The sequence below is a fragment of the Hyaena hyaena genome, unplaced genomic scaffold (genome assembly GCF_003009895.1).
Source record: "Hyaena hyaena isolate Hyena2069 unplaced genomic scaffold, ASM300989v1 scaffold_54, whole genome shotgun sequence".
NCBI classification, from domain to species: domain Eukaryota; kingdom Metazoa; phylum Chordata; class Mammalia; order Carnivora; family Hyaenidae; genus Hyaena; species Hyaena hyaena.
The window spans coordinates 1,496,745-1,517,720 of NW_024080685.1; the positions used below are offsets into that span (position 1 = coordinate 1,496,745).

The 20,976-nt window shown below is 36.6% G+C and overlaps 1 protein-coding gene across 1 annotated transcript in view; it reads left to right on the forward strand.

The window, feature by feature from the left end:
- The window catches only part of MTHFD2L (methylenetetrahydrofolate dehydrogenase (NADP+ dependent) 2 like), a 135,897-nt gene that overhangs the window by 16,039 nt on the left and 98,882 nt on the right, over positions 1-20,976 (forward strand). Inside the window, exon 3 of the mRNA XM_039230925.1 lies at positions 295-417. Coding sequence (XP_039086856.1) covers positions 295-417 — 123 coding nt within the window. The remainder of the gene's footprint in view (positions 1-294; positions 418-20,976) is intronic.

A 20,976-nucleotide genomic window follows, 5' to 3' on the forward strand; every position in this document is an offset into this window, starting at 1 on the left:
TGACAAGTGGTATTAGTATATTTACTAGATTCATATCTTTTAATGGTAGCTTATCACAAATAAATGCAATAGGATACTGGGCCAAAAGTGCATGTGAATCATGAGAAAACATCTGTACTCGTTGAGAAATCCCTTTTAATGGTGGTTTGAACATCATTTTTTTAGGAGGGCCTTTCCTTCCAATGGGACAGAAGCAGAGAAAATATGTTGCACACAGTGTAAAACACCATTATTGAAAACCACATCTCTGCTGGTCAAATGTGTTCTGTTTTTCTGTGTTTGTTTTTCCTCAAGGTATCTGTAGTGAGATCATTCTAAAACCGAAGGATGTTTCTCAGGAAGAACTTTTGGATATAACTGATCAATTGAATATGGACCCACGAGTCAGTGGTATATTGGTTCAGTTACCACTGCCAGGTACATAAGGCTCTCATATATGTCTGCTTTGGTGAGGAGAAAGGGCATCTTTCAACATTCTATCACAATACCACAGGTAGTTTAGAAAATCTGTCCACAGGGGTGCCTGGGTGATTCAGTCAGTTAGGTGTCCAACCTCAGCTCAGGTCATGATCTCACGGTTCGTGGGTTCGAGCCCCGCATTGGGCCCTGTGCTGACAGCTCAGAGCCTGGAGCCTGCTTCAGATTCTGTGTCTTCCCCTCTCTCTTACCCTCCCCTGCTCATGCTGTCTCTGTCTGTCTCTCAAAAATAAATAAAACTTTTTTAAAAATTAAAAAAAAATATATGTTCATGAGGGGACCAGCTCTTACACTAGCAGCTAATTGTTAACAAAGCCTGGATGACTGATGCTCACAATGACTTGTAAAGGAAAAATTTAGGCAAAAGTTACATGTAGTCCCCTTGGTACAATAGCGCAGGACCATGGAAATGACTGTGTGCACTGAAACAGGGCAAAGCAACCTTAAAAAAATCAAGGGGGGAAATAACAGTCGTTCTCTGACCTTTAAAACGTTCTTCCAAAACATGAAACACTCTCTCACTGTGGTTCATAAACTTATAGGGAAATGGGTAAAAAAGAGTGACACCAATATTTTTTCAGCACACTATAATTTACAATGTTAGAAACATCAAGAATTAAAGTATTATTTCTTTGCAAAAAAAACTTGTTCAGAGGAGTTTGAACAGTAGCTTGCCTTCTCCTCCTGTAACTTACAATACGGAGCAAGCATCTTTCCTACGACTTGGTGAATTCACCCACATATGCCTCTCTGAGTTTGGATGAGCTTTCATTCCGTTCTTTGTAATCATTTGCCAAGCAGTCTTCTTATGGTTTGTAGTTTTATCACAGTTCTGAAATCTCTCTGAGAGTTTCTTTTATGCGATGGTTTATGCTGGTGCCACTTCCTCTGGGAAGTTGTCTTCCTTTTTGTCACAGGAATCTTCCTCATGTACGGGAAAACAGTCCGCCTTCATTAAGCTCCCGCGGCTGCAAATCCACATCGCTCCAAAGGGCCCAGAGTCGACATTCCAGGGTCACCTAGTTCTTGCATGACCCATTTCCATTCTCTCAGAACCCTACTGGAGGGACTTAATCATAGCTCTTCCCTTCATGGTGGCATGGGTTTCTGCTATCTTTGCTCTGCTGTTGCCATTTTCAGACCTTCTAATTCACATCTCATTTCGCTTCCGGCATCACCATACTTTATTTTATTTTACATTTTTCTGCCCTGTCACCTTTACAGGTTAATTCCTTCTGTTGATTCTCTACTTTTGTGAAATGTCATGTGAGTGGGTCACCAGGAGACAAGGAGGAAATATGATTTGCTGTTGATGTTTGAACCAAGTGACAAATGTGCAGTGATCAATCATCAACGGACTTTTAAAGAAGTGACAGACATGGAGCTCACTGATCATGATGTTCATCTTTATTTACATGGTGATTTGTGGACCAAAGGGCCAGCAGCCCGTACATAATTACTCATAGTTAATTTACCACGATTGCTGAAATTTGAACTGTGTTTTTTGACGATTGGTGCTATTTAACTGAATTGTGGCTCTGAAATTCATGTGTATTTCAACTGAACGAAGTGAGAATGGCCCTATAGTATAGATTACAGTATTAAAAAATTTTTTTAACACTTTTATTTATTTTTGAGAGGCAGAGAAAGACAGAGTGTGAGTGGAGGAGAGGCAGAGAGAGAGGGAGAGACAGAATCTGAAGCAGGCTCCAGGCTCTGAGCTGTCAGCACAGAGCCTGACGCAGGGCTCAAACCCATGAACCATGAGATCATGATCTGGGCCAATGTCAGGTACTTAACTGACTGAGCCACTCGGGTGCCCCTAGTTTTGAGTTCTATAAATTTTGACTTGCAGAAAGTAAAAGCTGAATGGTGCTATTGCATGAGATCCTTGTATGGTATCGATTATACTTTATCTAACCACATAACTTAATGACTTTGTATGTAACTTGCGTGCTGTTTAAATTTTACCAAAAATTCACATTTCTAATTCTCTTAGTGATTTATTAACGTTGGAAATCTTCCCAAAAAAATTGGCAGTGGGTTCAAACCCAATTGTTTGGTTCATATTAAAAAACAGTTTTCTTTGTACCATATTTGCCAAGTACTCTTCTTGTGGTTTGTAGTTTTTAAAAAATTTCTCCCACCTGTAGCTGTACTAAATTCAAATAATTATTAAAAAACACATCACAAATTTCCAAATTTCCAAATCTAAAACATTGGAGTTACTTTGTTTTAAAAATTAAATGCAGGACGCCTGGGTGTCCCAGTCAGTTGAGCATCCGACTTCGGCTCAGGTCATGAAACCACGGTTCAGGGTTCAAGCCCCATGTCGGGCTCTGTGCTATTAGTGTGGAGCTGGCTTGGGATTCTCTGTCCCTCTACCTTTTTCACAAGACTTCTGCACTCATGAGCTTTCTCTCTCTCTCTCTCTTTCAAAAATAAACAAATTAAAAAATTAAATTCATATCTGTAGAAATTTTACCCATTTGGGGCAACCTTTCTCCCTTGGTGAATTTATTAGAAAATTGTCACTAGATGGCACTGTTGATCTGCCTGTGCTAAAATAAATTGGATTGAGTCCTATGTTCTTCCCAGAGAGTGAGAAGCATAGAGCCAAAGGGACTGTGGTAATAACAAATATCTGGATGCTCTAAGAAAGAACAATTCTCTATCTTGCTGAAAAACCAATAATATACAAAATAATAATGGCTAAAATTTATTACATTAAGCATTTATTTATTATGTCTCAGGCACTTTACATTTATTATTTCATTGAGTCCTCATACTAATCCTGGGTAGTTAGAGCTCTTATCATATACATTTTACCGGTGAAAGATTTGAGGCACAGATCGCATAAGTAACTTCCCAAGGTCACCAATAAGTAATTCAGCTGGGGTGGAAGGAAGACTGGTTCCCCATGCCATTGCTTTTAACCATTGTCCTACCCCTCACTCGCATATTGGTGTTAGCTAGTGAGTAATGTATCATACTATGCGGCAAGTATTCCTTTATAAGGATAATTTTATCTCATCTTCAAAGCAGCCTTATGAGTAGGAGTTATCTTCTTTATTTTACATAGGAGAAGACTCGTCTATATTACTTAACCTACATTATACTGGGACATACGGTTTGATGATTAGAAAAAATGGGTTCAAGTAGGAAATTATAGAACAATGCATATTTACCTTAAATATTGTATTATAACATAAATCATTTAAATATTCATTCATCAGTCTTTTGATGTGGGTCCACAGATCTTTGGGACTTACTGGTTGGAATTTTGAATCATCTTCTGGTATTAATAATACCTGTGAATCATTGCCTCTTATTTTTAGTTTGAGAGTGAAACTATCTCAGTGAAAATTCTTATTGATTTTTAAGATATCTCCCACGGTGCCTGGGTGGCTCAGTTGGTTAAGTGCTTGACTCTTGATTTTGGCTCAGGTCATTTGTGGGATTGAGCCCCACATCAGGCTCCGCGCTGACAGAGTGGAGCCTGCTTGGCATTCTCTTTCCTTCTCTGTGCCCACCACCCCTCTCCCCAACCCTATGTGCATGCATGCATTCTCTCTCAAAATAAGTAAATAAATGTTAAAAAAAATCTCCCAATCTTCATGATTATCCTATTTATATCTAAATCCTTACTAATTCATTTTAGTTCTCAAGAGCCTTTCCAGAATATTCAATTTAGTCTTTATAGAAATAACAACTGTTTTCTTCTCACATTCTGTTGTCATTTGTTTATACTGTTTTAATTAAATTACATGATTTGCTGTGAAAGAACTAGCGAAACCAGATTGGGAAATACACACAATTGTCTCTTGATTATCATGAAAGTCAACAGGTAGGGCCAGGCATGGTTTTTTAAACTACTTTCTGATTTGTTCCACGAGCCCTGGGCATCAGCTCCCATGTTTTACAGAAGAAATGGAACCCTTTTAGTCATTGTGGTAGGTTGGCTATGTGGAGGTAGGTTGAGATAGCCTCTCCTGTCCAGGTCTTAATAACATTGTTAAAGTGAATCAGTGAAACAATGAGCAAATGAAAAAAAATGAAGTGATTCAAGTTGATCACACCTTGCATGTTCTATCCTTGGTTACTAATTTGGATTCCAAACTTTTTCAAGATTAGAAATTAAAGATTATTTTTCACAACTAAGGCAATATCTTGAGTAAAAGAAATTCTGAATTAGAATTGTAGTTCTGATGTCACAGGACAAGTTTGCATGGGATTAAGCAGACTGTACAGATAGTTTCCATGCCTCTCATTTGGATAAAAGCTAAAGAAATGAGATAGAAGTCTTCCCCACTGGATGGTAGTAAGTTTGTTTCAAGCTAAGCCTCTGTTTATGTTCAGAAGCTCTGCAGCTTTGGTCAGGATTGGAAGTGTTCAGGATATAACCGTGTGTCCCCAGTCACACAGCCTGGCTGTTTTTCCTGTAGTTGATCCTCAAACTACAGAGAAATAAAACCAACCACATACAGTGCTTTTATACTCCCATCCTGACTGTGCTCAGAGTCTATTGGTATCAATAAGTGGTCATTTTGTCAAGCCAGAAAGATGTCTGCTACTCATGTTCTATGTATTTTTTTTCCTAGTCATGTATTATTTGTTCGTAGCTTTTCTTGAGTTATATCTATTAAAGTGATACTATATTAAAAGTTACGTCATTTGTAGACATATGTAGCAGTCATAGGTAGTAGCATACCGTGTTTAAAAAGGTGGAATAATGATCTTTAAAAATTTAGGAGCGTTTTTTTCTTACTAAAACAAGGAAAGAGAAATTACATCTAAAAGCTTAAAGCACACTGGAAATTTGCTATAAATACTTGTTGTAGTATGGGATTTGATACAGGCTAAGTTTGGTTTAAATGAACAGCGATTATTTGAACTGTATGAAAGCATTCAGATGTAAGCCTATAAAGTGGCAATCACTTAATTAAATTTTAATGTGGCATTTTACAACTATTGCTTTATGACAACTATTACTAGTAGCAGTGATTGCAAATATTTACTGTTGCCAGGCACCATTCTAAAGTGCTTTATATACGGTAACTCATTTAACACAACAACTCCTACCAGTAGGTGCTATGGCTTTCAATCTGTGGTTTGTAGTTAAGGATAGTAACAACTGAGTAACTTATGTGATCGGGGAAGTAGTAAGCAGCAGAACGATGCTGGCAGCAACAATGGTAGTGTCCTTTCATCTGTCATCGCTGGCCTACAATGGAGATTTCAAGGCACATACCAAGAGAGATGTTTGCTCACCTCATGTTTTCTTGCTTTCTAAAGTCTCCTTTTCATTTATTTCTAAATCGAAATTATAAGGTAGAAGGGGAAGACTTATTCCATCTTACCTATCTTTTTCTAAAATAATTTTTCAGCTATTGAATGTGACATCTTTGAATATCAACATCTTCCAGGTTATGTAAGGGGATTAAAATGAGAAATTGGAATAAAATATTGGAATAAAGGATTGAATCTGGAGGGAGTGAGTAAGAAGAGTTAAAGTCTACTATGTAGATGTAACAAAGATAAACTTTTCTAAAAATTGGTAGGCATAAAAAAAGGGGAGATTGACCTAATTAGTTATATGTATTTCCTAAATCTTAATTCTTCACTTGGAGAAAAAAAGTCTTTGCCATAATTGCTTTTTTTAAAGAGATTATGCAATGTATGTATGCAGAATACTTAATCTTGTATTTTTAATGTTCTTGACCAGAGTGGGAAATTTTCATCACCTTAGACTTCTTCATGTTTGTAGAACCATTTGTTCTGCTTATTTCTAAACAATTTCCAAATTTTGACTTGACCTTTGTTATAACATTTTCACTCTTTCTCTAAGGAGAAAGCCCACTTCTGTTTGAGTGTTCAGAACACTTCTGCATAGAATATTTTGTTAATTTGTCAGTAATATATTTCCTCCACTAGTCAGCTGCCTCCACCAAAGTAGGGAGAATTGCACTCAGCATTTTATTCTGAAATCCACTCTGTATCATGGTAGACTTTCAGTGAATGTTACTGCTGGAATGAATGAATCCTGTAGTTTTTTTTAGCAATTGCTTTTTTTCTTTTAATTCAAGTCTCATCCTTCTGCACATTTTCTAAGAGAGTACTGTGTAAGTTCTGTCACTGTTCAAGATTTGAAGAGGATCTTCTATCCCTGTACCCCTGAAAGCTTCCTATAACTATAGTATATATTATACAGAAGACATGTCAGGATAATGCACATTTTATTAATTGAATGTGGCTTCAGCTTCTGATCTAGTTACTATATTGATTATCTTTCCCACATACCAGAGCTGACTTCTTTCCATCTGTCAGGTCCTAGCTTAAATGCCACACTGCCTCAGAGAACGCTTCCCAACCCACACCCTCTGAAATTATTTTATTTCTGTTATTCTGTATTTCAAGACTGCCTTTCTCTGTGACAGAAAAAGTTCTCCAATATCTACATGCTTCCTTACATTTCCCAGCTTCTCAGAGCCGTTAGGTTGGGGCCTTGTGACTACTTTCAACTGGACTGTGAGGGGAAGTGACTGTTGTGAGCCATTTTTTGACTGAAATGATTAAAAACTTTTGTGCTACACTGCCACTCCTTTTTTTTTAATTGTAGGTATTATGAAAGTTAGATGTTACAGATGATTTTAAATTATAAGAAGGAAGGAAGTGCGATTCTCTCTTTTCAAGTTTATTTATTTATTTGAGAGAGACAGAGATAGTGCAAGTAGGAGAGGGGCAGAGAGATAGGAAGAGAGAGAATCCTAAGGAAGTTTTGTGCTGTCAGCACAGATTCTGACTTGAGATGACTTGAGCTGAAACCAAGAGTCAGATGCTTAACTGCCTGAACCACCCTGGCACCCCCAGGAAGTGGGATTCTTAGGGAGCTTTACATGAATAAGAATTAAATTTCCTTTCATAAGTGACTCAGATTTCAGAATAAGACACACACGTACATATGCACAGATTTGATGACATTGATAAACCTACAGATCTAAAAAGCTCAACAAACTGTAAGCCTATGCAATAGGAAGAAAACTATACCAAAGAACACCATCATCAAATTGTTCAAAACCAGTGTGATAGAAAAAGTATTAAAAGTAGCAAGAGGGAGAAAAATCACGTTACATATAGAGGAACACAAAGAAGGAAGCCAATCTCTTGCTAGAAACAATGTAAGCATGAATACAAGGGAATAGCTTGATCTTTAAAGTATTAAAAGAAAACCTATCAATCATCAATTCTATACTCAGTGACAATATCTTTTAAAACAAAGGCAAAACAAAAGTATTTTTTTCAGAAGTTTAGGGAGGGGAGAACCCAGAAAGAGCTGAAAACAATCACCAGCAGACCCATACTACCAAAAAATGTTGAAGGAAGTCCTTCAGACAGTAGGAAATGACACCAGATGAAAATACATATCTATCCAAAGGAATAAGGAACACTGGAAATGGGAGCTACATGAGTAAATATAGATGATGTTTTTCTTATCATTCAAATCATCTTAGATATAATTGATGTTTAACTAAAAATAAAAACCATATAATGTGTGATTTGTAACATATAAAAGTAGAATCTACAACAATAACACAAACATTAGGAGAGAGGAAACGGTAGGATTTTAATGTTAGATTCTTATATTGCATGGAAAGTGATATATCACCTGAGGGTAGGTTGAGATAAATTCAAGGTATATACTACAGAACCAGAAGCAACCACTAAAAACATAATAAAGAGTTATAGCTAATAAAACAATTGAGATAAAATGGAATCACTAATATTATTCAATTATTCTAAAGTAAGGAAGAATAAAGGGCAAAGACAACAATGAAAACATATAGCAAGATGGTAAGTTTAATGACCTAATGTAAATAACCCGATAAAATGTCAGATGTTGTCAGATTGGATAAAAGCAAGAGGCAGCCGTATGCTGCATACAGAAAACACACTTCAAGTATAAAGACACAAAGAAGTTATAAGCAAAACAATGGAAAAGATATGCCATGCTAACACTAATTAAAACGAAGTTGGAATGATTATGTTAACATCAGGCAAAGTATATTTCAGAACAGTGAATATTACCAAGGATAAAGAAGGTCATCCCACAGTAATAGAAGGGTGTGTTTATCACAAAGAAATAGCAGTTTTTGGGGTGCCTGGGCGGCTCAGTCAGGTAAGTGGCCGACTCTTGATTTCAGTTCAGGTGGTTATCTTATGGTTCTTGGGATCGCGCTTCATGTCGGACTCTGTGCTGACAGTGGGGAACTGCTTGGGATTCTCTCTCTCCCTCTCTTTCTGCCCTTCCCCTGCTCATGCTTACTCACTCTTTCTCTCTCTCTCTCTCTGTCTGTCTCAAAATAAACTTAAAAAAAAGAAATGTCTTAAGCACTTATATACCTAAAAAGAAAGCTTCTTAAAAACTAACAGAATTATAAGAAAAATAGAAAATCCAAAATTATCATCATAGATTTTAGTACCTCTCTGTCAACTGAAAGAAAAAATAGATAGGAAATCAGGAAGGACAGAGATGTGAAGTATAGCATCATCCAGTTTGACCTAACTGACATTTGTAGAACACTATCCCAGCAAACAACAGAATACACATTTTTTTCAAGTTTATGTAGAACATTTACCAAAAAATAGCATATTCTAGACCATAAAATAAATCTCAAATATAAAGGATTCTTGTTGCCTAAAGTGTTTTCCCTGATCACAATGGAATTAAATTAAAAATCACTAACAGAAAAATATCTGGAAAATTCCCAAATATTTAGAAACTAAATAACATACTTTCAAGTAACCCATGCATCAAATAAGAAAACTGAAGGGAAGTTAGAAAGACTTTATGAAGACAGAGTGCATCAAAATTTATGGAATGGTGCTAAAGCAGTAGTTGGGGGAAGTATATAGCACTAAATACCTATCCTAGAAAAGACGAAAGGTGCCAAATCAATGATCTCAGTTTCCACCTTAACGTACTAGGAAAAAAAACACCAAGTTAAAGAAAAAGGAAGGACAAGAAAGAAAATAGAAAACAAATAATGAGGAAAATGAATGAAACACAAACAAGTTTGATCAAGGTAAAAAAAAAAAAGATACAAATTACCAATATCAGGAATGAGAGGTAACATCACTACAGATTCTAAGGCTATTAAAAGGATAAAAGGGAATATTTTGAACAACTTTATGCCAAGTAATGTGACAAGTTTGCTGAAATAGATGACTTTCTTGAAAGTCACATACCACCAAGGCCACATACTACCATTCAAGAAGTAGATAATGTCAAGAATTCTTTTTTTTTTTAAATGTTTTAATAATTTCTGAGAGAGAGAGAGGCAGCGTGAGCAAGGGGGGATCAGAGAGAGAGGGAGACAAAAAATCCGAAGCAGGCTCCAGGCTCTGAGCTAGCTCTCAGCACAGAGCCCAACGTGGGGCTCAAACCCATGAATTGTGAGATCATGACCTGAGCCGATGCTTAACCGACTGAGCCGCCCAGGCACCTCGATAATGTGAAGAGTTCTGTTAAATGGATTTTATAGTTAAAATTCATTCCACAAATAAAGCTCCATGGTCAGATGGCTTTGCTGGTGAATTCTGCCAAATATTTGAAGAACAAATAATGCTATAAAGGAAGGAATACTCCTGAACTCATTATATGAGGCCACCATTGCCCTGATATTAGAAACCAGGCAAATTTATTACAAAAAAAAGGAAAACCATAGGCCAGTATCTTTCATGAATGTCAAAGTAAAAGATATGAACAAAATCTAACAAAATCCAACAATATAGAAAAGAGATCCTTCATCTTGAAATAAAGGGTTTTATTTGAGGAATGTAACATTGCTTTAACATTAGAAAATTAAAAAATGTATTTAACCATATTAACAAACTAAATATGAAAAATCATATGATCATGTCATCATATACAGATAAAATATTTGATAAGACCTATCATTGATTCCTGATAAAAAGCTGTCATCTAACTAATAGTGAAGGGAACATCCTGAAGGTGATAAGGAGCATGTCTGAAAAATTTAGTCATCAGTTGATTATGAAAAACTGAATGTTTACCTCCTCTGATCAGGAATATGTGAAGGATGTCTACTCCTATCATATCTATGTCTATTTACCATTGTATTGGAGAGTCTAAGCCACACACGAAGCCAAGAGAAAGAAAATAAAAAGCAGATAATATGACTGTCTATGTATAAAATCCAATGGAATCTAGAAAAAAAGTTACGAATAGTAATAAGTGATTTTTAGCAAGCAAGGTTGGAGGATACAAGATTAATATGCAAAATGCAATTGTCATTTATTAGCGTCAAAAATCAGGTATTGCGGGGCGCCTGGGTGGCTTAGTCGGTTAAGCGTCCGACTTTCGCTTAGGTCATGATCTCGTGATTCGTGGGTTCGAGCCCCGCGTCGGGCTCTGTGCTGACTGCCAGCTCAGAGCCTGGAGCCTGTTTCAGTCTGTGACTCCCTCTCTCTCTGACCCTCCCCTGCTCACGCTGTCTCTCTCTCTCTCTCCTAGAAATAAATAACACATTAAAAAAATAAAAAGTAACTCAGTATCAGAATATTGTAAGTGTCCTAGTTTATTATAATATGTTGTACTGATTTTCCACATAATCATCATCTTAAATCACTACCTGTAGCATCGGTGAGTTTGCCTCTTTCAGAATACTACCTCTTTTTNTTTCAGTCTGTGACTCCCTCTCTCTCTGACCCTCCCCTGCTAACGCTGTCTCTCTCTTTCTCCTAGAAATAAATAAAAAATATTTTTAAAAAAATCAGGTATTGAAATGAAAAGCAATTAAAACAACATCAAAAAATGAAATCTTTAGTCATAAATTTGACAAAAGATTTCAATACATTGAAAACGACAGAACATTCCTCAAAGAAATTAAATAAAAGCCAAATGAGTGGATTAATATACTATGTTCATGTATTGGAAGACTAAATATTGTTAAGATGTAGTTATCTTTATATTGATTTGTAGATTCATGGCAATCCCAATGAAAATCCCGTCCTACTTTGTTGTAGCAGTTGACACACTGATTATCAAATTTGTATGGAAATACAAAATACTTAGAATAGACAAAACATGAAATTAGTCAGAGAAAGACAAATGTCTTATGACTTTACTCATATGTGGAATTTAAGATACAAAACAGATGAACATAAGGAAAGGGAAGCAAAAATAATATAAAAATGGGGAAGGGGACAAAACATAAGAGACCCTGAAATGCAGAGAACAAACTGAGGGTTGGTGGAGGGGTTGTGGGTAGGGGGATGGGCAAAAGAGCAAAAGGAGGACACTTGTTGGGCTGAGCACTGGGTGTCATATGTAGGGGATGAATCACTGGATTCTACTCTTGAAATCATTCTTGCACTATATGCTAGCTAACTTGGATGTAAATTTAAATAAATAAATAAATAAATAAATAAATAAATAAATAAATAAAAAGAATCGTTGAAACAGCTTTGAAAATGAGTAAAATAGTTGGAAGATTAACACCACCCAATTTGAAGATTAATCAAAAATCTTAAAATCAAAAGGTACAAATTTCCAGTTATAAGATAAATAAGTCGTGGGGATATAATGTGCAGCATGTAGTAAATTTAATGATACTATATTGCATAATTTAAAGTTACTTAGAGAGTACATCTTAAACATCTTCATCACTTGGGGCGCCTGGTTGACTCAGTTGGTTAAGTGTCTGACTCTTGATTTCAGCTCAGGCCATGATCTCAAGGTCATGAGATCCAGCCCTCATGACCTTGAGATCCAGACCTGTGTTGGGCTCTGAGCTGGGAGTGGAACCTGCTTAAGATTCTCTTTCTCTCTGTCTCTGCCTTCTTCTCCCCCACTGTCTCTCTCTCTTTCTCTCAAAAAGAAAGTCCTCATCACAAGGAAAAAAAATGTAACTGTATAGTGATGGATGTTAATTAGATTTGTTGTGGGGATCATTTTGCAATGTATACAGATATCAAATCATATTATACACCTGAAACTAATGTGATGTTGTAGGTCCATTATACCTTAATAAAAACAAATTTTTAAAAAAGGCTAATTATAAAACTACAATAACCAAGGCAGTATAGTATTGGAATCATCAGATCAATCGAAGAAATGAAAAGTCCAGACCTGTATCAATATTGGAGTTTTGACAAGGGTGGGAAGAGAAATTAGTGCAGAAAGGATGTGCTTTTGGATGCTAAAAAATTGGACTACTTACAGATATGAAACAAGAACTTGATAAGTTAGACTTTATCAAAATATAAAACTTGGGTTCTGTTAAAGGAATGAAAAGATAGGCCATAGACCAGATGAAAATATTTGCAAAGCAAATATCTGATAATGTATGAATGAATATTCAGAATATATAAAGTGGTCTCTTGGGACACCTGTGTGGCTCAGTTGGTTAAGCATCCAACTCTTTTTATTTTAATTACAAAAAAAATGTTTATTTATTTTTGAAGGAGAGACTGAGCGTGGGCAGGGAAGGGTCAGAAAGAGAGGGAAACACAAAATCTGAAATGACTCCAGGCTCTGAGCTGTCAGCACAGAGCCTGATGTGGGACTTGAACTCAAAAGCTGTGATTTCATGACCTGAGCTGAAGTCGGTCACTTAATTGGATGAGCCTCCCAGGCACCCGAAGCATCTCACTCTTGATTTCAGCTCAGGTCATGATCTTACAGTTTGTGAGATTGAGCCCTCCAAGTTGGGCTCTGTGCTGACAGTGGTGGAACCTGCTTGGGTTTCTGTCTCCCTCTTTCTCTGCCCGTCCCCTGCCCCCTATATGCATGTGCAAGCTCTCTCTGTCTCTCTTTCTCTGTCTCTCTGTCTCTCTCTCACTTTCAAAAATAAACAAACATTAGAAGAGCTCTCCAAAGTCACTGTCAAGAAAATAAAAACAACCCAATTAAACAAAACCCAACTCCTTGCCAGAATAGTATAAGTCCTTTTGTCCTTACAAGAAGAAGGTGAACAAACTAAAAATCAGTCCTCTTCTTGACCTACCAAAGAACTGAAGTTGTAGGGCAAACCACCATCCCAAAAGCTGGAGAGAGGCAAATTCAGAGACTCATAACCAGGATCTACTCACATTGAACAGAAGCTACTGGAGTTATAAACTGATAAGAACTTTTAAATGGCATTTTGATAAGTTTTTGGAGGCAGAAGGTATATTAGCATAAAAAATAAGAAACTCTTGAACCCATAGTCTTGGGTTTGGCTTTCAACAAAAAAATCACAAGGCATGCCAAAAGGCAAGTAAAAACAGTCTGAAGAGACAAAACAGGCATCAGAACAAGATTCACGTATGGCACAGATTTCGGAATTACTTGACAGGGAATTTAAAATAACTGTGATTAATATATTAAGGGCTCTAATGGAAAAAGTAGACAACATGCAAGAACAGATGGACAATGAAAGCAGAGAAATGGAAACTCTAAGAAAGAATCACAAAGAAATGCTAGAAATCAAAACTACTCAAACAGAAATAAAGAACGCTTTGATGGCTTCAGGTGTAGACTGGACATACCAGGGAAAGAATCAGTGAACTTGATAATATGTTAGAAGAAACTTCTTAAATTGAAATGCAAAGAAAGAAAAAAGAAGGGGAGAAAAAAAACTCTTCAGAACATCTAAGAACTGTAGGACCTTTTCAAAAGATACATCACACATGCAACTGGACTTCCAAGAGAGGAAAGAAGCAGGGCAGGAGAAATATGGCTGAAACTTTCCAAAATCAACGACAGATACCAAATTGTAGAGAACTTCAAGTAGGATAAATTCCAAAAATGTTCAAAAGATTGGAATAGACACTTCACCACAGAAGAAATAAGCACATGAGCAGATACTCAACATAAATAGTTATTAGGAAAATTCAAATGAAAATTGTAAGGAGATTCTGTTACACACCTGCTAAAATGGCTGAAATTAGAAAGACTGCTGACCATACCAGATACTGGTGAGGATGTGTTGCTGGTGGGAATGCAAAATGGTTCATTCTGAAAATAGTTTGGCAGTGACTTAAATGTATCTATTATATGGTACAGCCATTCCATATCTACATATTTACCTAAAAGGAGAGGAAATATATATTAAGATAAAGACTTCTATATGCATGTTCATGGACGCTTTATTTTCTTACAATTCTAGTAGCTGAAAATCTGAGATCAGAGTGCTGGCCAGCATGGTTGGATTTGGTGAGAACTCTCTTCTTGGCTTTCAGACAGCTCCCTTTCCCCCGTTGTTTTCTCACATGCTGAAGGGAAAGAGCAAACTGTCTCTGGTATCTCTTTTCACAAGAGCACCAATTCCATTAGGAGGGCCCTATCTTGATGATGACCTCATCTAAACCTTTAGATGACCTCATCTAAACCTAATTATTTCCCAAAGGCCCTGTCTCTAAATACTATTACCATAGGGTTTGGGGCTTCAATGTATAAATTTGGGGCAACACAATTCAGTCCATAGCAAACGGTTACTGGTGGTTGGAGGTGAGGGGACAGGAAAGAGAGGAGGGGAAAGGGGCATGAGGAAACTTTAAGGTAGTGAATGTGTTCATTGATTGTGCTGATGGTTTCATAGGTGTATACATGTCAAAGCTCATCAAATTGTACACTTTAAATATGTGCAATCTGTTATATTCAAATATTCTTAAAGCTGTGTTTAGAAAAACAAATGTATTAGGAATACAAGTAAATGCAATAAAATTGTCAAGGAAAAGAAGTCAAGGGAATGATAAGTCTAGCAAACAGGATGAAGTTTTCATTAGGTGAGAGCTGGAAAAGAGATGGGTTAATGGATGTACTGTGTGCTTAAATATATTATCAAGACCATAACCTTTGTTTTGGGTAGGGGATTTGCATAGGCCTAGGTTATGAAAAATACATTTTTAAAGTTGGACTATGCTTGGATCAATATTGAGATTGTATCCCAAGCCATGAATTATGATGTAACCAACTTGTGCATTTGGGGTTTATTCAAATGGAAATAGGACAGATTGAAAACAATATTTTGTTCAAATCCTTTCTGACACTGAGTGTTTGATGGCAACAAAGACATCTTCACAATAGTATTTTGCCACTTAAAAAATGTTTTTTGTTGTTTCGAGTTGTTATTGAAATTACAGTTAGTTAACGTATAGTGTAATATTAGTTTCAGGAATAGAGATTAGTGGTTCATCACTTACATAAAAAATTTTTCTTACAGGTAACATTTTATCAAAAAACTTATGTGTAAGGTGAACCAAGTGGAAGTGTCCTGCATGTGGAGTATGTTAACCGAATGGTGGCAGCATTGAGCAAGCAGTGATTTTTACAAAGGCTAATGGTTTATACTGGAAGCTGAGTAAATTACTTTGATATGATTTACGTATTAGTAGGATTGGTTGATCCCTGTAGCCATGTATGACTTTTCCTGTTCATTCCCAAGAGAAAACCCTCCAGAGATTACTGAGATCTATAGAGTTACCTCTTTTTGAGCAATTGCTATCATAAATAGGTTATATGATGTAACTTGAAGATACTCAGAGTATCTCCAAAATCCAGAATTTCTTGGAACAAGAAGTAACAATAGTTACTTCTTTTCTTTTTTATCTTTTACTTTTTCCTTTACTGTGATGTCCTCATCTATTTTTGAGTGCACTCAACATTGATAAAGAATTTACCAAAATCAAAAGAGCCTTTGAAACATCTGAATATTCTTTTAACATATCTGCTTATATGATTGCTCTCTGACCCTCTTCACCCATTTACCAGTTCAAACAGCGTTTATCCAATCTGCACATAACTCTGTGCCAGGGACTAGGGGTAAGAGGTAGTTAGGAAACAGCGAGTCTAACTGTCCTTGAGAAGATGGCAGGCAAGGTCCCCAAAACACAACATCTCTTCTTTTCCCTTGTGTGTAAGAGAAGCTCATTAGAATAGACTTGCTTGTTGATCTGAGTGTCTTCCTCCATTCAAGGGCAGTGTAGCATATTTGACAGAAGTCACTGTGTCTAGTGCCTAGGAAACCAAGGGCTTAATAAACCAGGGTGTCTTCAATACCACTTGTGAAGAATAAGGCAATGTTTGGATCTCCATGGAGTCTTTAGATCACTCAAGAGAATTATGAAGGGCACAGATAGCAACCTTTGTGTTATATGTAGATTCCCACTCCACCACATTTTTTTTTTTCACAGCCTGTGAAGTAAGCCTTCCCAGGAATGTCCTGTGCAGTTTCTGTGGCTAGAGGAGAAAGAGGCTAAGGAAGGGTGGAGGGCCAGATCCACCCCTTTCTGGCCTTGACAACACCTCCTACTCCACCTCCAAGCTCTACTAATTCCCAAATTTGGGGGTGGAGTAGCACAGTGAGATTAGATTCACTTCCCATTCCTTTTTTGTCCCCTCACTCCTCAATGATGAAACAACTCTTAAATGTGTTGGGCAAGTAAGTGGTAAGCACCTGATAAGTATTTTCTGTCTCGAAACCTTGATGTAGATCCCAAAGGGTGTAATTTAAATATTACTTATTGGCTTGAGAACAGGAAACACCACTTCTAAAAGTATCTCTCTTATTTACTCCTATGAAATAATTAACTCGTTAAGACACTATAGCTAAATAATTTGATCAGGCAGACATTTATTCCATTAAAATGTAGACTCCAGAGAGTAAGAATTGTGTCTCTTTGGCTCATGGTGTTTCATAAATGTTTAGAACAGTACCAGGCACATGGTGGATGCACAGAAAATATTTGCTGAATGATAAATGAGTGAATTTTCTAGTGCCTTATATTCATGTTCAGAGTGTTGACTTTAACCTATGAGCATAAAGCTTTGCCTGAAATTTCTAATTTTTCGAGTCCTAAAAGGAAGATATCAGTGAAAAACAAACATGAATCTTTTACTTCAAATTTATATTAAAATTTGTTTAATGTTTACTTAATTTTGAGAGAGAGAGAGAGAGAGAGAGCAAGAGCATGAGCGGGTGAGGGGCAGGGAGAGAGGGAGACACAGAATCCAAAGCAGCCTCCAGGCTCTGAGCTGTCAGCACAGAGCCTGATGCAGGGCTTGATCTCATACACTGCGAGACCCTGACCTGAGCCCAAGTTGGTTGCTCAACTGACTGAGCCATCTAGGTGCCCCTCAAATTTATATTTGAAGATATAAAATGTCAGATACATAACAATTTGGATGTGAAGATACTGACAGAGTTTTTAATGATTTTAATTATTTTTTCATTATATATATATATAAGTTTATTTATTTTGAGAGAGACAGAGAGAGAGAGTGCAAGTGGGGGAAGGGCAGAGAGAGAGGGAGAGAATGCTAAGCAGGCTCCATGCTGTCAGCGCAGAGCCCAATACGGGGCTCAAACTCACAAACCATAAGATCATGACCTGAGCCAAGATCAAGAGTTGGACACACAATTGACTGAACCACCCAGGCTCCACTCATTATATTTTTGAAAGATGGATGTCGGAGGTTGTAGGAGGATCCTTATGGTGGCCTGTTCTAATTTTTCCCGTTGTCCACTGATTTTGTCTAGTTTCTTCATCTGTAAATCAGGGGTAATAGTCATTTATTCAACAAATATTTATTGAGTCCCTCCTGTTCCAGGTACTGTTCTTTGTGCTAGGACTACAGTAGAGGGGAAAAAAAAGACAAAAATTTCTGTCCTCGTGGAGTATGAGGAAAGACAGATAATAAAAAATAAACATCATAAATAAGCATTTATATTTGTTAGAAATTGATGTGCTATGAGAAAAAAAAGTAGAGTAGAGCATGGTGAAGAGGGTCAAGATGTTGGGGACAGGTTGCATTTTTTTTCCCAACATTTTATTATTATGAAACATTTTGAGACATACAGAAGAGTTAAAAGAATGGCACATGCACGCCCTGATGATCAGAACCTAGATTCTGCAACTGTTACCATGTTGCTATTTTGCTTTGTCATATATCTATCCATTCATACATTCATAAATCCATCTTGTTTTTGAAGCCTTTAAAAGTAGGGACACACAACGTATCCCTAAAACTTCAGAGTGCATATCATTCACTTCAGATCAATATTTGTTTTTATGTGAAATTTATATTGCATTGAAGTACACATGTCATAAGTGTACTCTTTCATAAGTTTTGAGAAATGTGAACTCTCATGACCCCTATCAGAATATAGAATTTTTTTTTTTTTAAATCAATTGAGGGAGTATTCTCATGTTCCTTCCCTGTCGACTCCTGTCTCTACCTTCATCCTTACCCTCAGGTACCAGTCGTCTGGTTTTTTTTCACATACCTATTGTCCATGTGAATATCTTCCTTTGTAACATGCCTGCTTATATATGTAGATCATTTTTAAAAACTGAGTTATTCATCTTTTAATGATTTAGTTTTGAGAATTCTTTATACACCTGGATATGAGTTCTTTGTCAGGTATGTGTTTTGTAGATATTTTCCCCCAGTCTTTAAGCTTAGTATTTATTTTGTTAATGTGTTTTGAGGGACATAAGATTTTGACTTTCCTGAAGTCTAATTGACCAGTTTTTCTTCTTTTGTGCTTAATGCTTTTGTATTCTAAGAAAAACTGTGCCTGTACCTAGCATACAAATTAAAGTTTTCACCCAGAATCTATTCAGTTTTAGCTTCTATGTTTAGATTTATAATCCATTTGTAATTAAATTTTCTGTATGGCATGAAGTAGGGATTGTGATTCTTATTTTCCCCTCAAACAGCTGTCAAGTTGTTCAAGTGCTTTTCATTGAAAAGCATTTACTTTCTCCATTGAATTGCTTTGGCATCTTTGTAAAAAAATCACATGACTATATAAATGTGATTCTGAAGCTGATCTCTTTATTCTTTTCCACTGATGTATTTGTCTATCTCTACATCAGTACCCCACTGTTCTGACTACTGTAGCTTTGCAGCATGTCTTGAAGTCAGGGATTATAAATCCCCTAACTTCATTCACTTTCAAGACTGCTTTGGATATTCCTGTGCATAGTCATATAAATGTAAAAGCAGTCAGCCTCTACCACAAATTCTCATAGAATTATGATTGAGATTACATTGAACGTACAGATCAATTTGGGAGAATTGACATCTTAACACTAGTGCCTTTTCTGGTCCATGGACATAACATACCTTCTTCTTATTTAGGTCATCTGTCAGTAGTGTTTCATAGTTCTCATTATAGAGGTCACCCTCAAATTTTAAAAATTTACTCCTCAGTATTCTATGATTTGTAAACTATCATAAGCAGCATTTTTGAAATTTCATTTTCAAACCTTTGCTGCTTGTGTACAGAAATACCATTGATTTTTTGTTGTCAGTTTTGACTTTGTCCTCTGTGGCCTGGCTAAATCCACTTGGTTGGTTATTTTGTTTTGTCGTATTGTAAATTCTTTAAGATATTCTGCATAACTAACCACACTGTCTGTGGCTAGAGCATTTTAATTCGTCTTTTCTAATCTTGGGCCTCCTTTTTCTACCCTTTACGTTATCAAACCAGCTAGGATCTCCAGTAAAACACTGGATAGAAATGGTGGGAGTGGACACCCTTGTGATCTCTTCTTGGGAGGGAACGATCCAGTATTTCATTATTAAGTATAATGTCAGCTATAAGGTTTTTTTTCTTTTTTGTAATGCCCGTCCTATTGAAGAGTTTAAGCTTTTTGTTTTGCCTTTTGCTGAACCACAGCTGCACTTTCTGTTTCACTCCCTTAGCCTTGGGTGGGCCTCTTGGAGTTTTCCTCCTGTTGTTCCTGAGTCGGAGAGTTGAGCAGAATTTATAGATATAATTTGAGTCTCCGCTCTGTGGCTTTCTCCTTTTCTGAATATACCCCTTCCATTTTAAGCTGCTCTGGTAGCCACAAACTTTGTGCTTTGATTCCTTAAGCGAGTGAGACTGCCAATTTCTATCCAAATTCTAGCTGTCCTGTGAGTTCTTGGAGTGGCGTTCCTCTCTTTCAGATGCCCACTCTCCTCCAAATCAGTCTGCTTTGAGTGACTCTCCAGTGTTTTCCAGATAGCTCATTTTAAATAGTAGTTGTTTAAAATTTTTTGTTGAGGTATAATAGGTATATAATGTTGTGTGAGTTACAGGTGTATAATACAATGCTTCGATATGTGTATATATTGCAAAATGATCACCACAATAAGTCTGGTTAATGGCTGTCACCACACATAGTTACAAAATATTTTTTCATGTCATGAGAACTTTCAAGATCTATTCTCTTAGCAACTTTCAAATATGCAATACAATATTGTTAACTATGGTGATCATGCTGTATATTACTCCGGTTAGGTACAGTACATGATAGTGTACCTTACAACTATGGATCATTGCTTTTATGTATGTTTTCCAGTGTTTACAGTTATTGTCTGTGAGAACATAAACTACTTTATTATCATCAGAAGTGGAACCATCTTTAAATGATGTGGTCAGAATAGTAGTTACAAATAAATTTATGGAAAGATTTGAAAGAAGGGAAGGTTTTGGCTGAAGT